The following is a 16,876-nucleotide window of genomic DNA, read 5'->3' as shown; positions in this document are numbered from 1 at the left end:
AAGGGGAAAACAAATATAATGAAAAAAGGACTGGCCCTGGAGTCAGGGGACATAAACTCAAATCCTATGTCATGATAACTACCTGTGTAACATTGGAGAAATCATCTAATCTTTCTGTACCCAAGTTTCTTTTTCTGTGAAATTAGTGTTTGGAGTAAATGGACTCTGAGGTTTCCTCCAGTTTTAGATCTTTGCTCTCTTGCAGTGACATATTAGAAAGAATTTTGCAAAAAGAGTTAGGAAGTCCTGAGTTTGAATCCTGATTCAAACTTTTACTGACTGTGAAAGAAACCCAGACAAATCACTTAATTTCTTGCTGCCTCAGTTTCTGCATGTGTAAAACATGAGTAATAATACCAAACAAGATGAGGATCAAATGAGATAATGTGTGTAAAGTGATCTATAAAAATTAAAATGCCATATAAATATAATTTTCTGCCCAAGTGGTTTGCTGCTTGGCATTTATTTCTTTCTACCATCTCTAGCAGGTCCTCATTTAAATGAATATGTTACTTGAGAAGAATAAAAACCACATACTACATACATAGATCTAGTGGATTTGTGAAAGAGGGGAAGCAGAGAAGATCTCTAATATTGGGCAATGCTGGGGAGGGAAAAATAATGGGTGTTTCCTTGGGTTGCCAGAGAAATATGAAATGACACTGGACATTTTGATTTTGGAGGAGGGAGCTTGTTCAAAGGGGAGCAGGCTTTATTAAAAATGGGGAAAGAGAAGATCTAAGTAAGTATGGTCACTTAGGGTAATGGGAAAACAGCTTATATTTATGGTATTATCTATAAATTTTATAACATTTATTATTAAAAGAAGACATACCTATTTAATTTTTATTCTTATTTTTGTTTTTCAACATACTATAAGAGCAACTTAGAAAGTAGTTAGTGTATAATGCTAGGTCAACACATACCTCTTTGTTCTTTGGAAATTTTTGAAATTACAACTGGAATGTTATGTTCTGCTCCTCCCTGGAAAATAATTAAAAATAATTTAATTGACTGTTTAAAGTTTTAAAATACATTTAAAGCTAAGAAAATTAGCAATTAGTTCACAAAATCCATCTATCATGTTTTCAGCAAGCAAGTGGGGAATGAAACAGCAAAAAAAATGTCCTCCATATTTCATGAATAGATGTCAATAAAAGTACTTTTAAATTATTTAAGATAGAGTGAAAGTAGCATGTTAAATGGAAACTGTGCATATTTTGAGACCAAAAAATAAATTATTTTTCCTATAATTGCCTGTCACTTCCTCTTAGTAAGGTAATTTCTTATGAAGGTACATTAAGTAACTTATAGTATAATATTACTGTATTCAGTTTTGAATGAAGTACATTGTTTTTAAATGTTTCATAGTTCATCTGAATTTCATGACTAATTGCTTCAACATTTCAATATGAGTATATACACTACCAAAATCATATAAAAATAAAATGAATGCTTAATGATCAAAATGACAAAAAAAAGTTTAACAAAAAATATCTGAAAGTGATTTTTTAAAAAAAATTAAATTCTCTCATTGAACATCTAATGGTCAGTTATTATTATGCTGTTGAAAATAAAAGCTGACCAAAACAGATCAAACATCATAAGAGCAAAACTCAGGGTTATGAAAAACATTTGACACATTTAATAGTGGAAGGTTGAAGTTTATCATTTACACAATGGGATTTTCCTTGCCTCCAGAATTTGAGAAAATGTTAGGTATTCTTTTCCTCCAAAATAAAAAAAAATGCCTTCAAAACAAACCTTTCTTCTTTAATAGAAGCAATAGGACAAACATCTGGCATTGTGTTAAAATCTTACTTTATTAAGCTTTATGTATGAAACTTCCTCTCTTAAGCAGGAAAGAATACCTGAAAGGCTCAATTACTTTTAATAAACTCTAAGAATTATGTATGGAATGCAATGGAAAGATTTGTCACAAGACATTCCCTTTGTAGAAATTCCTTCCTTGGAGTACACAGGTGCTTCACAATTCCATTAACTCTATAACTGACTTGAAATTTACAGTATTACAAGCATAGTTTATGCAATGCTGCCTAAACATCCTGAAATCACTTCCCCAAAACATCAAGCATATGTTCGGAAGGAAATCTTGATGATGGGTTATGCCTCCTTCCTGATACACTGATCATGGTATTTTCTAAAATTATATGAAAGAAATTCATCACTAAAATTCACTTTCTGCTGAACTCCAATAATTCATGACACTAAGTGCCTGACTTTACTGCTATTTCTTAAATTCAGGTAGTTACCAAGTTACTCATGGGTTGAATTCTAAGACTTCATTTGTAAATTAAGATTTTAAATCATAGAACCCATTTTTCTATAGAAACAATATAATAAATTGTGGTTGCATTCATAAGCCAGACCAGAAACACAATTTTAGCGTAATACAAATTTAGTTTAATATAGCTTCTTAGAACTATTCAGGTTAGTCTAATACTAGAAGGTCACTAGGGTTATTAATAGTATATTATATTGGTAATAATGGCCAATGCAATGTCATATGGATGAAGCATTGAATGAGAAAAATAAAGAGGAAGATATAGAGGCAAGAGAGGAAAAATTGGACTAAGGTGAGGAAGATGAAGGGAGAGTGCTTCTTCCTCTTCCTTTAAGTGTTGGGAAAGCAAGAGTCAGTTTTTTTTAAATATAGCTAATTCCTTATTAATGTGGAGAATGTGAATTGGTCACATTTTTACTGCATATTTCCATTGGACTGGAACAATGACAATAACTGCCTAATTATAACTTTAAATAGTATGAATTTGAATATATTCAACCACTTCATGGGATTATTATTTTGGGGGGTACAAATTGCTACTGAGCTGTATTTTTTGTGTTTCCTAATCTTTTTTTTTCAGTTTCTACCCTATTGCTTAAAGCTCCCACTCCCCATGACAGTAATGTCTTCATGTCATTCAAAGTGTCTCACTGAGAGTATTCTCCCATGCTTCACCTACCAAGATACTCCATGCTTTAAAATCACTTACTTTCCCTAACCAATTCCCAATATAGGCAGATAAAGCAGAAGGGAGGGTAAGAACCCTACATCTGTCACATATTACTTAGTAGTCAAGTGACACTAGGTGACCAATTTTGCTACTCTGTGCCTCAATTACTCCATTTCTAAGATGGAAATATTATCTACTTATCTGGGTTGTTATGAAAAAAAAATTTTTAAATACTTTATAAATGTCAGCTATTGCTATCATTCCTTCAGCACATTTATATACACTAGAGTCTAGGAGGTAAATTGTTAGATGAAACTAATTTATACTACTGAGTAAAAGACTAATCCCACACCAAAGGGACCAACAGTTATATTAATATTAGCAGACATTCTACTACTATTTTATCACTCTACTAGTGGAAGGTAGTTTATAGGATCACAAATTATTGTGTGTGTGTGTTTTCTGTTTTTTAAGGTGATATTGCCAAAAACAAAAACAAAACAAAAACAAATACTGATCACTCTATGCTCAATGTGGTAATTATCCTCTCAGTATTTGGATAGGCTGATACACATACAAAAGATAAAAAGATCATTATTGGGTCTGTATCTGAAGCATTTCCAGCCTTTATGGGCTATCAGAGCTTTTCCTTTATTGACATAGCATTTAGAAAAGGTTGTAGAAAAAGGCTTTACTGGAATTATCTCCACTATGATAGATATTCCAAATTTTCAAAGGCTTCTTTGCATCTTCCATCTCTGAATCCATATATTTTTCTAAAATCATAAATTTACAGGATAATAGACTTGAAGCTGGAAAGAATGATATAGGTAAGTTATATATCCCAACCCCCTGATTTTATAAATTGGAAAACCAGGGCCCAGAAATGTTATGTGATTTGTCAAAGGTAACACACAAGCTGTAATGCTTGGATTTGAATACAAGTTTTTCTGCATTTCCCATGGCAGAGGAATAGTGGGGCAGAAGTTGCCATTCATGTACATATATATAATTAGTTAATTGAAGAATACTTATATTTTTATTTTTATTGTTGACTTATTTTCAGATGAATATTATTTTTCACTGACTTCTATTATAAAATAGCATAAAGTATTTTATGTAGGTAGCCCTTTTTTGAACTTTGTTTCATTTCCCCCAAATTGTTGACCTCTTCATACCCATCCCAGCAGTCAGTCATGCATGTATAATTACGTTATCATAAAACATGACTATCCTTATATACACCTATAAATGATACCAGAGATTGTCCTTTATGACACAGCCTTTAGATGAGGTATTGGAGAAAGGCTTTAATGCAAATTAATTCCACTATGATAGAGACTTATTTTCAAAGGCTTCTTTGTATATTGTAACATAAATATTTCAATGGTAGAAAGTATTTTATCTATTTCTATCTCTATCATCTATATATCTATCTTTCTATCTATCCATTCATCCAATCTATCTTTCTAAAACCTAGGTTGCTACAGCATGCTTCCTAATAGATGCTACCATATAGTACAAAATCATTATCATACTAAAACAACCTCAAGGTTAATACTCTTCAAAATAATAATATCCTATTTGGTTATTAATATATGCATAGCATCCCGTAAAATTGTAATGGAGGATCTACAATTTGCCAGAATAATTTAGAAATTGTCCTTTCACATGATTAGTTTTGATGTTACCATAAAAAAACTATTGTGCAGTAAAGTTTTTCCCACATTTTATATATGAAATGAGTACTGTATAAATCATTTTAAGAAACACACATGTATATATGTATATATATATATATATTATATGAAAATGTAGCTATTGAGAAGCTATAATACATTAATTGATTTGTTTTATTTGTACTTTCACACACAAATCCAATGTTATTTATATTTCTCTGCATCTGTACCATTAATGTAATCAACTTTTCTTTCTTTGGCAGAGGTGGTAATTGACATTAAGTAAATTCTAAAACTCACACCTAGCTATTCTGACTCATTTACTTCTTTCACTATAATTTGTCTAGATTATATGGCACTCAATCCATTTGTTGGTGCTTGGTTATCACAACCAGCATGATTATGCAGTAAAATTATTCACTAATGATGCTATATTGGGGTAACTGTTTTTTTACAACTTTTTGCTAAACAGCAAGATATGGACATGGGATACAGTGGACAAATCATCAAGAAATAATTCTTAAGGTTGAAGAATGCAGTTTATCAAGTTAAGTAAATAAATGGTACATCCTTACCTAAACCTCTGAATGGAAGTGTGGCTATTCTAAGTAATATGTCAATCTTATCATCTTAATTATTAAGAAATATTTATTTTGTACTTGCCTTGCACATTACATTATGAGGGAGAGGAAATGATTAATTGGGTTCTATGGCCTTATCTATTAAGAGGCAGTTTGGTGCCTCTCAGACAAATAGGTCCCAGGCAGGACATATCAGCAGAACCTATGATGTGACCTATGGATCAGAGTAAATAGAATTATAGCAGAACCTGCACGTCTTCCTATATATTACTCAATGTGGTGTAATTACCATATGTTCCAGATTTTCCAGGATTGTCTTGATTTTCAGAGCCACAGAATGTAAGGGCTAAAAAGGATTTTAGAGATAAAATACCCCAGCCCCTTTAAAATAAAGAAATTGAGCACTGTTGACCTGAAAGGACTTAGCAGAAGGTCACATAGCTGGTTAAGAAAAAAAAATAGGATTCAAACCAAAGTCTTTTGACTCCAAGTTCAGTACATGCTTTTGACTACACTATACTGCTTGTAGAAGAAAAAAGAATGTACTTTCAGTGAGTCTGTATAATAGTAATAACACATATGAGACCAGATGTCCTGAATTTTGGTTTGAAAAGTTCAGTCACCATGCTGTATGCTTCAGTTGTCTGTTTTTATTATCATTTGTTTTGTTTCTTAAATTTCAAGCCACTAAAGAATAAGAATTTTTCCTCAGATTGTTTTCTAGAGGAATTGATTGAAAAATTTACCAATTCAAAATAATTATAATCATAAAGGTACACAGCATCTTCAATTTTTTGGTGACTAGAGTTCCAATCTAATTTTGATACAAGAAATCTACTTACTCCTACCAATGTATAGGTCTCATCAGTAGAATCCCCACATCTCTTGCCTTCCCATCTCCTTATTTTCCCCATTTGGGAATCTACTCCTGAATCCCATGAAAAAAAATCAAAAAGGAAGATATATGATGTCAGCTTCATTTAGAGATGTAGTTAAAGGGAGGAAATAGAAATTATTGGAAGGGATTTCTGTATGTAAAGAAAAGTGGTAGAAGAGAACCAGTCCTGACATTGAAATAAGCAAAAAATTGGGTAGACCTTTAAAGAACAAAGATTAAGATATTGTTGCTGAAGAAGACTAAGATCTAGCTCCTCCTATACAGCCATGACTATCAGAGTTATCGATGTGAGATTTTGAAGTCTTTGCGAAACTTTTGAACTTCGATGTTTAAAAAGGTTTTTGTTCTCTGTTTCTGCAAATGTTGCTAGTAGGAAAATCCTTAGGAAAAAAATTTTAAAAGCTTTATGAGTTCCTTCAGGGACAAGAGAAGAAGAAAGTTTAAGTCTGTATTCTGTTATATGAGAGGAGAAAGCTTAATCAGGAACAGCAGATAGTGACAGTATAAAGAGATCAGATTAGTCTATAGAAGAAAAGAAACGAGCTTCCTGGGGAGCTAGATATGACTGGAACTTCTCTCTTTTGGAAAACACATTGACACATTTCAAACAACTGACATAAAACTTTGGAATATGTCTGCATTTCACTTATCATCAATTCATGAAAGACTGGATCTCTGGTGATAGAATTTATCATCTTTCCCTCCACACTTCTCTCTTAACTTCCTTAGTATGGCTTATGGTACTACCATCATCCCAGTCACCCAGTTGGGGCCCCAAACTTTGATGTCATCCTCAAACATTCACTGTAACTCTTTTTACCTTTAAGCATTTCCCATATGCTTTCCTTTCAGCTTATAGAGCTGCTATTATATATTATATTATATATCTTTCCCTAATATACAGATTCTAATTTATAAATAGTCTTATAAATTGGAGCATGCATATTAGGAAAAGATTTCTTTTCAGTAATTTGTTTGAGAAATTGCATGTGTTCATTGCAAAAGTTTAGCTATTGTAATATCAACCATGTACATCCACAAAAATCCATACTATAAAGTGATAATAATATCAATATCTTATAACCCAATATCAGAAAGCTGCCAAAGTTATTGCTTTGTGCAGAACAAAGAGATACAATCAAGCTAATTAAAAATACTAGAATAGATGTTTGATAATTATTCAAATTGAATTTTTAGTGAAAATGTGTTAGTACCTCTAACTGTCACTTTTACTCATCCATCAATGGATAATGCATCATGTCTAGAGTAGTAAAAAACAAAGCTAATATTTAAAAACTACCTAACTATGGTGTATAGGGCTGTTAGGTGGCACAATGGATAGAGCATCAGCCCTGGAGTCAGGAGGACCTGAGTTCAAATCCAGCCTCAGACAAGTATTTATCTTTGTGACCCTTGGCAAGTCACTTAACACTGTCCACTTCACTTTTTCAACTGTAAAAATGAGTTGGAGAAGGAAATAGCAAACCAGTCCAGTATGTTTGCCAAGAAAACCCTAAAGGGGTAATGGAGAGTCAGAAAAACTACAAACAACTATAAAGAAACTATAAAAACTATAAACAACAACATACAGTATGCTTCTTAGCACCCTCAGTATTCTTTTTGTTTGTTTGTCTGTTTTTTGTCATTCTGCCTCCACTGCAAAAGGAGAAGGAGGCCACAGAGTTTAGAGGCTATTGTGTGCTTTTTTCTTTACTTCTTCATTGACTGATATAATATCAAGCGGAAGCCTATTGATGAAGAGTCTTTCAATTATGGAATAATATGGACAAGAGTCATCCAGGAAAAATTGTCATGGATGGGCTTAGATTTGCATTGTTGGATGAAAAACTGACATATGTGTGATCACAGAGTTATCATGATATGAACTTGAATGTCTCAAGAAGGTATTAGAATGTCTCAAGAAGGTATTTTATTACCCCTTACAAGACATTCACCATTGACAGTTAGGAACAAAGATTATTAATATAATTGTAGTAGAATATTCAATATTTTAAGAAAATATTCTACCTAAATTATATTTGCTTTCTTTTAATATTGCCCAAAATCTTAGAATCCCAAAACAAAAGCACTTAACATAGACTTACAGATATGTTAAAATACACAAGTCAAAACAATTCTATTCCCATTTCCTCATTTTGCACACTCCTTTATCTCTGCTTCTATCTTTTGGTCTCTTTGTCTCTCTGTGTCTGTCCCTCTCCATCACTGTCTCAATCTCCTCTCCTTCTCTGTCTCTGTCTCTGTCTCTCTGTGTTTCTCTGTCTCTGTCTCTCTCACATACACTCATATATACATACACACACAGAGCTGAGTGGTCTACTTGGTATAGGGAGGTTTCTTTTTTCTTGTAATAATCAAGGAAATATTTAATAAAAATATTTATTATTATAAAAAAAGAAACACTTAAGTGTTAGTATCTTGGGACTTGAAAACGAAATCCTCTCCTCTTAGAGAGAATCACAACATTGTAAAGAACCTCTGAGTCAAGTATTTCAGAGAATGAAAGAAAGTAATAAAGGGAAAGGAAAGAAAGTAGCTAATTTTGATGACTATTAAAAAGGAAGAAGTGGTAAATCTAGTTTAAAGTTTCCCTATGTCCTTTACCATTTTCTTTAAAAAATTAGGACTAATGATGAAATATTTTTGACCCTTACCTATACTTATTTATACCTACTAAATTTCTTTATTTGTATAAAAATTATGGACATTTTATATCACCTACATTTCCAAATATATACCTCCCCATCTCCCCCAGAATCATCTCTTATAATGAAGAGAATAAAAAAGAAAAACAAAAACATTTCAGGAAAAGTAAGCATCATATTAAGAGTTACAGGCAGTCTATGCATTCTTCCACACTCAATCACCAACCTATCCAAAGAGATAAGGCATGACAAGGTACAGTGTGGTATGATAGAAACTAGAGGTTGAGGACCCTGGCTCATAACCCACTTCTGGCACTTAGACCTGTGTCACCTTGAGAAATTCATTCTACTTCCTTGGGGTGCAGTTTCTTCCTCTGTAAAATGTGGGAGTTGGAGGAGGTAATGTAAGAAGTTCCTTTTGGTCCTAGGTCTAAGATCCTATTAAAGGTAAATATTCTCATTGCTTCTTTGGAGCCAGACTTACCTACCTAATATTTTATAAGAACTCAGAATATTAAGGTACATTTTGGTTTCCCTGAATGAATATGGTTATGGGAAAAGATGTCTGTGATTCTTTAAATAATTTTGGAAAAAAAATATTAAACTTATTTTTGAAAGATGAAAGAAAAATTATAAGTCAGTCAATAAATAACAACAACATAAAATAGAAGATAGAGTTAGGAACAGTATGTAGATGGTGATAAGTTGCTTTTCCTCAATTAACATTACCAAGCAACCTCTCTTCCTTTGAGGTTCACTCTTTCTGAATTTAATACCCAATACAGACCTTTATATCTGTTATCTATCAGTCTACATTCTCCTTTCCTCACTAAGTTCAGTGCCTGTTTTTTCATTATCCATCTCTACTTCAACTCCTGCTTTTATGATAAGGGATTTCAGAATATATATTGATATACCTTCAAATATCCTAACCAACCAGTTCCTCAATCCATGCAACTCTTATGACCTATTCTACCTCAATGACAGTGATGATTGTATCTGTTACCCAAAAGTGTTTTAGTCTTATGATTATAAATTATTCTTCCTAAATCAATTCTTTGTCCTCACTATGATCTCTGATCTCTCCACAACTCAGTGCTTTCCCAGGTCATCAGCTATGTTCTGGCTACCATCTCTTTTCTTTCCCTAGCTTAGTACCTAATTTAACTTTGCCCTACCTTTCATTTTTCAATCTCTTGCTCTCCCCTCCCCCACACTCTCTCCATCTCTCTCATCCTCACAAAAAAACTTAACTATATCCTAATATCCTCATTAGTTTTCATGATTTATCTCTCCTCCATTTCTCAGTGAAATTTCTTGAAAAAAAGTCTATTCTTATTGACCTATTGCTTTTATGAGACCCTGTTCTAAGACCTCTGCTTTATGACTTCCAAACTCATGACTCAAATTCAACTGGTCTTTTCAAAATTACCTTATATGCATTTTCTTAATTCTCATCTCCCTTGACATTTCAGCTGCATTTGACTCTGCTCAACGCATTTGTTTTCTGAATGTATTCTCTTTCCTAGGTTTTCATGATAATGCTTTCTCTAAGTTCTTTTCTCAGAACAATCCTTCTCAATTTCTTCTCTTATATTATTATCTAATTCATTTCCACATACTGAGGGTATGCCTCCAAACTTCATCATAGCTTTCTCTTTTCATTTTTATTATCTCACCCAGTGACCATCAGCTGACATGGGTTGAATTATTACTTCTATTTGAATAGTTTTCATATCTATACAGCCAGTCCTCATCTCTTCCGAACTCAAAACCTATATTACCATTTCAAATTGGATATCTTGTAGACATCTTACACACAATTATCAAAAAAAACTAATTATCTTTCCCCTAAAACCTACAACTTTTCCAAAATTCTCTTTTACTATCCAGAGTAGCAATATATTCCAAGTCACACTGGCTCACAATCTCTGAATCATCATCAATTCTTTCCTAATCATTAACCCCATTTGGCCATTGCAAAACTTAGTCATTTTTAATTCTCCAATATTTTTAACACCATTTTCTCTATTACTCTAGTTCAGTCACTTTTTATCTCTCATCTCCACTATTACAAAATGTTTCTAGGTTTCCCTGACTCTAATCTCTCCCTCTATACAGCTGACAAAATGACTTTTTTTCTAAAGTACAGGCCTGACCATGTAATTCCCTCCTCCCTGCTACTCAATAAAATCTACTGGCTCCCTAATACCTATAAGATCAATATGAATTCATCTGTTCAGTTCTAATTGTCTTTATATCCTGTCTTCATTTTACCTTTCCATCTCTCTTACACATTACTCCTCCTTTTTTTTTGGGGGGGGGGAGGACAGATAGGGTTAAGTGATTTGCCCAAGGTCACACAGCTAGTAAGTGTTAAGCGTCTGAGGCCAGATTTGAACTCAGGTCCTCCTGATCTAAGGCCAGTGTTTCATCTACTGCACCACCTAGCTGCCCCCTTACATTACTCCTCTGTGACCAGTTAATGTCCTTCAAAGTGAGTTGACTGATCCTAGGATTAAAAGTTTAGTAGCATGGTATGGTCCAGTGTAAGGAAACAGTGACATATTCACGTGTGACACCAAAGGAAATTTAGTTTGGTTGTCATGTAGGTTAAGCAAAACCCAAATGGGCTTTCTTTGCATAATTTGTGGTTTCAAACTAACTTTATAACATTCATTTTTTTTTGCTAGTTGGTAAAGAATTTGCATATAAGTCAGCATTTTAAAAACAGAAGTTGGGGGCAGCTCATTGGCACAGCAGATAAAGCACTGGCCCTGGTTTCAGAAGGACCTGAGTTGAAATCTGGCCTCAGACACTTGACCCTGGTCAAGTCATTTAACCCTTATTGCCCAGCAAAAAATTTAAAAATAAAATAAAAACAGATGTTATCAATGAGTTATTGCCTTGACCACGAGAAATAATAATTATTCACCTGAAATTGTGGCAAGGCTGTAGGGTGTCAGGGTAGGGGGTATTATTGTTTCATTTTTAATAATTGTTTAGCCTTAATATTAAACAAAAAGAAAAACCCAAGGGCAGAATTTAAATGTATTAAAATGATCACTTATTTTCCCCCAAAATCCCAAATGGTACTGTAATATTTTCATTTCCTTGATCTAGAAACATAGAGTCATACCTGCTTTTAAAATATCTTATGTTTGTTTGACTTGAAGTCAGGAAAATATGAGTTCAACTCCTATGTCTGATCATTTTAAACTTTATGACCTTTTGAAAGCCCCAATTTTCTGTAAAATGTCCTTTCTTATTTGAAAAATGGGACAAATAATATACCTATTTCAACTCCTTTATAGGATTGTTGTAATTCTCAAATTAGATAATGTATACTAAATGTCGGGGGGCAGCTAGGTGGCGCAGTGGATAAAGCACCGGCCCTGGATTCAGGAGGACCTGAGTTCAAATCCGACCTCAAACACTTGACACTTACTAGCTGTGTGACCCTGGGCAAGTCACTTAACCCTCATTGCCCCACCAAAATAAAAAATATACTAAATGTCCCCCAAACCTAAAAAACACTATATAAAGTTTAATAATAATAATAATAATAATAATAATATTAAGGGCATGGTATTATAGAAAGAACACTGCCTCTGGAATTAAAGGATATGAGTTCTAATCTCACATGTGATTCATATTACCTGTGTTACTTTTGACAAGTCATTCATCCTCCTCAGACCTCTCCTCAGCTACAAAATGAAAGAATTGGACTAGATGACCTACAAAGCCCCTTCCATCTCCAAATTTATAAACTGTGTATTACGTACACACTTCAAGTTTGAGATGGTAAATGGAAGGAGATAGAATTCCTGATTGCCTAGGAAAATACTGAGCAGAACACTGGATACTTGAATAAGGGGGATACATGGAGAACATACTAAGCCTGATGAAGACTCTGACATCAGTAGTTGAGAAAAGCAAGCATGGACTTTACAATAGCAACCTCGAGGTTGAAGACATTTAGGAGAAGCCACTCCCTTCCCCAGCTGGAACTATGCACAAATACACACACGTACACGCACACACACACACACACACACACACACACACACTCACACTCACACTCATTATGTCCTTTAAGTTTAGTGCTTATAGTGCTAATAACCACAGAAATTGCTGAAAGCAGACTTCCCTTAGTTAAGTCACTTCTTCCATTCTTGGTTGAGATGAAGTCTTTTATTTTGCTCCTAGCCAAAGAGTTCTTTACTAGGGCATATTCTTTTTTTTTTGGGGGGGGGGGCAATGAGGGTTAAGTGACTTGCCCAAGGTCACACAGCTAGTATGTATCAAGTGTCTGAGACTGCGTTTAAACTCAGGTCCTCCTGAAGCCAGGGCTGGAGCTTTATCCATTGTGCCACCTAGCTGCCCCACTACTGCATATTCTTTGGTGTGTTTTAATCTGTATTCTAATCATAAGTGCCCCAGCTTTTTCATTTTCATCTGAATATTTTCTGTGTAAGTTTTTTATCTACAACACTATATTAGAGAAATGATTCACATTATTCCCCCACCATAAAATGTGAAAGAGAAGTAGTGAAAAAATATTTTCTCACAAGCCATATTTCTTGTATGGTAGGAGAAATCAACATGATCCTGATATCTGTGGCTAATTGATTTTAAAACACACAGAATTTCATGTAGTATGAGTTATTGAAGTTTCATATATGGATTGACACAAGAGGTGCAATCTGATGGGGTGTGTTTGTGTGTGTGTGTGTGTGTGTGTGTGTGAGAGAGAGAGACAGACAGACAGAGACAGAGACAGAGACAGAGATGGAGGAGAAGGAAGAGAAAGTGGAGAAAGACAAGTTTTATAGGTTATATAGTGAATGTGAAGATTGATTTTCTAACATAAATCTACAGGAAGAGGCCAGACTTCTTAATACCTGACACAAATACCATTTACAATTAGATTCTCAAGTCTGATTATGTCATGTGACTTGAATATTTTTAAATTAAGCTTTAAAAAATACTGAACTATAAAAACTCAAATGCTAAAATGCTCAGTACCTTTTTAAGTTAAAAAAAAGCCTTAGTTTACTTCCACATTGTTTCATTTAACCCCCAGTTCTTTATAATAATAAAGTTATTCTGAGATTCTATGTGACCTGTGTTAAATGGGGCATCCTAAATGGGAAAAAAAAGTATAACATTCTCAAATGGTGTGTATATTATGATAGCTTGACTAGATAAAGTAGGGACAATGCCAGGGCACATACAGTTACTATTCCAAAATAAGTCAATCATTCCCACAGATTTTTATATGGTGACTCAAACTCAAGTTGTATATTCTTTTCATATACTGCCTGAGTGTTGCCTCAGCCTTCTTAAATGGATTTGAGCATTTCAGGACAATTAAAATACTTATCCTTGCTGCATAAAAAGGACTTTCTTGTCCTTACCTTGATTTAATTTTTAAGAAAATCTGAACAGAATGTAATTATTTGTTTCTCATAAATAGAGGACATCTGTCATAACAAAAGAGAAAACCAAAGGACCAAGTCAAATTAAAAAAAAAATCCACCTGGAAATGTTCTTATCATAGGTAATACAAGGCAACTACACATTAATCTTCTTTCTGAGTCACTTTTATAAGGTCAGTTAAAATCACATATTCACACAAATAGTAGTTTCACTATACATGCATACTTTCAATATTTTTTCATGCCTTGAGATATGTCCTTGGTTTTTCCCCACTGCTACCATAATACAAAAATGGCCATACTGTCTGAGAAGAAGGGAAATTAATTTTTTTGCATGCAGTAAAAAGGTTGAAATTGGGTATGATTATTAGTGTTTTCTTTCTCTTCAAATTTATCATGCATATTTTACCTGTTTACATACTACCCCAGGAGAATGTATATTGCCTGAAGGCAGGGGTTATTTGTAGTTTAATCTTTGGATCTCCAGCACAAAATATGAAGGCACTATGCTTTCAAAAGGGTAGGGGCTTAAGAAATGTGTTTTTTCTTTCCTTCCTTCCTTCCTTCCTCCCTTCCTCCCTTCCTTCCTCCCTTTCTTCTTTCCTTCCTTCCTTCCTTCCTTCCTTCCTTCCTTCCTTCCTTCCTTCCTTCCTTCCTTCCTTCCTTCCTTCCTTCCTCCCTTCCTTCCTTCCTTCCTTCCTTCCTTCCTTCCTTCCTTCCTTCCTTCCTTCCTTCCTTCCTTCCTCCCTTCCTTAGTTTCTTCTTTCCTTCCTTCTTTCCTTCCTTTCTTTTTCTCTTTCCTTCTTTTCTTTCTCCTTTTGGGGGAATGGATTAGACACAAATTATCTGATTTTGGTCTCTTTAATACAATATTAACATAATGCTGCTCCTTGTTAATTTTTTTTCTGAAACAAAGGGAGATAATAAACTACACTGATGGATATGTCTTTGCTAAATGTGTATCAGAGAAACAATAGTGCTTTTAGTTTTATTAATGAATGAAAATGAATGAATAAATGAAGGTCAACTGATCAAATGAGATATTTATAAAGCACTTAGCACAGTGCCTGACATAGAGGAGGCACTATATCAATAAAAGTCACTTCCCTTCCCCTTCTTTTTATCTTTATCAGAGAACTGTTAGCAAACTCTAACTCCCCTATGGGCTTATCTCTGTAAGATGAAATTTTAATGAACTTTTAACCCATAATGTAAACAAATGAAAGAAAAGTAGCCAAATACAATTTCACTTCTATATCTTAATGGATATAAACTTTATTGGAGATATCTACTCCTCATTTCACCCACTGATAAATACAACCTTTGGTGTAGTCATTGACTTCAAATGTATCATTTTATGATACATAAAATGATTTGGGATTTAGAGCAGAAAACAAAGATGGAATCCCATGCCAGATAGAGGTACTAATCCCAAATATGTGTTTTGTTTTGTTTTTCTCAACTCACTCAATAAAAAGAAATGCTTTATCAGATAATTTGGAATGTCCACCCCAATTTGACCCCTAAGCCAAATAGGAGGGGGAGCTTCATAGCCCTCTCATCGGTTTTCTTCTTTATTCACAAAAATAAAATGCATGATAAGGCAGGCACTATAGCATGGCCTATGCGATGATAGACTGAAATGACATGCTACCTTTATGCTTAATCCAAATCCTCCTACAGTTTGTCTTCTAATGGTCACCGTTCTTTCCTGAAAGAGAGGGTTTTTTTTAAAGTGGTTAGTAGATTCTAATACTGTATTTACATTCACATTTCTATTCTCTCTCTTGGTTATTTGATCACAATAACATCATATTTTAGATTCTTGCAAATAAAAAGATTAATTTTAAAAGTAAAAATAAAGCTAATTACCTAAATGTTAAATTACTGAAAATCATTAAAATGTTATTATACTTCATAGTGAAGGAAAAATTAAGCCTTGTTCAAACCATTTATGCTCATCTTCCAAAATTTAAGCTCCTCCAGTCTTCTAATTATTTCATATTTTTGTACTTTCATGATAAACAGGGGCTAAGAAACTTATTTTTGCGTACAACCAGCTATTGGTTATCCACAGTAAAATCTGCTTATCAACCAATGATACCCTATCTACCATTATTTGATCAAGTTTCAAATTTGTATGATAAACAGCCGGTAAGGAGTCAAGCCCAGGAATAGAAGTAGTTAAGGAAAATGTTTATATATTTTCAAAAACATTTCTGTATTGTATGTATTGTAGACTTATAGGATATTAGATATAGAAAGGGGAATTTTAGGTGTAACTCCAGCATCTTAAATAGTAAGGAAATGAAACCCAATCATGTTAAGTGACTCTCTTAAGGTCAATTACCTATAGCATGGGTAGAATAATTTCTTATTGAAAAAATATCATTAATCTCTATTTAAACCTAAATGAAAATTATTTTAATCTACTTTTTAAATTGTGTACACATCTTTATCCTTCAAAAGGCAAGCAAGCATTAACTGTATACTTGAATTTATATCATCATAGGTAATCTGTGGTCCCAAATACATATGAACATATCTCTAACTATATATCCAATCTCTCTCTCTCTCTCTCTCTCTCTCTCTTTCTGGGGCAATGTGGGTTAAGTGACTTGCCCACAGTTACACAG

The 16,876-nt window shown here is 33.6% G+C and overlaps 1 protein-coding gene across 8 annotated transcripts in view; it reads right to left on the bottom strand.

Annotated features, from left to right (window-relative positions):
* Positions 1 to 16,876, bottom strand: part of SNTG1 (syntrophin gamma 1) — a 1,086,140-nt gene that overhangs the window by 428,042 nt on the left and 641,222 nt on the right. For 6 of the 8 annotated variants that reach the window (XM_043977923.1, XM_043977920.1, XM_043977919.1 and 3 more), the window contains 2 exons: positions 15,895 to 15,951; positions 927 to 984 (listed from right to left, as the gene is read on the bottom strand). The exons of 1 other annotated variant lie outside the window; for it this stretch is intronic. In XM_043977923.1, the coding sequence (XP_043833858.1) occupies positions 927 to 984; positions 15,895 to 15,951 (115 nt within the window). The remainder of the gene's footprint in view (positions 1 to 926; positions 985 to 15,894; positions 15,952 to 16,876) is intronic. One more of the 8 variants, XM_043977925.1, reaches the window with a different exon arrangement.

The sequence above is a fragment of the Dromiciops gliroides genome, chromosome 1 (genome assembly GCF_019393635.1).
Source record: "Dromiciops gliroides isolate mDroGli1 chromosome 1, mDroGli1.pri, whole genome shotgun sequence".
Lineage (NCBI taxonomy): Eukaryota > Metazoa > Chordata > Mammalia > Microbiotheria > Microbiotheriidae > Dromiciops > Dromiciops gliroides.
Note: the sequence above shows the minus strand (reverse complement) of the source record. Positions and strands in the feature narration are given on the sequence as shown.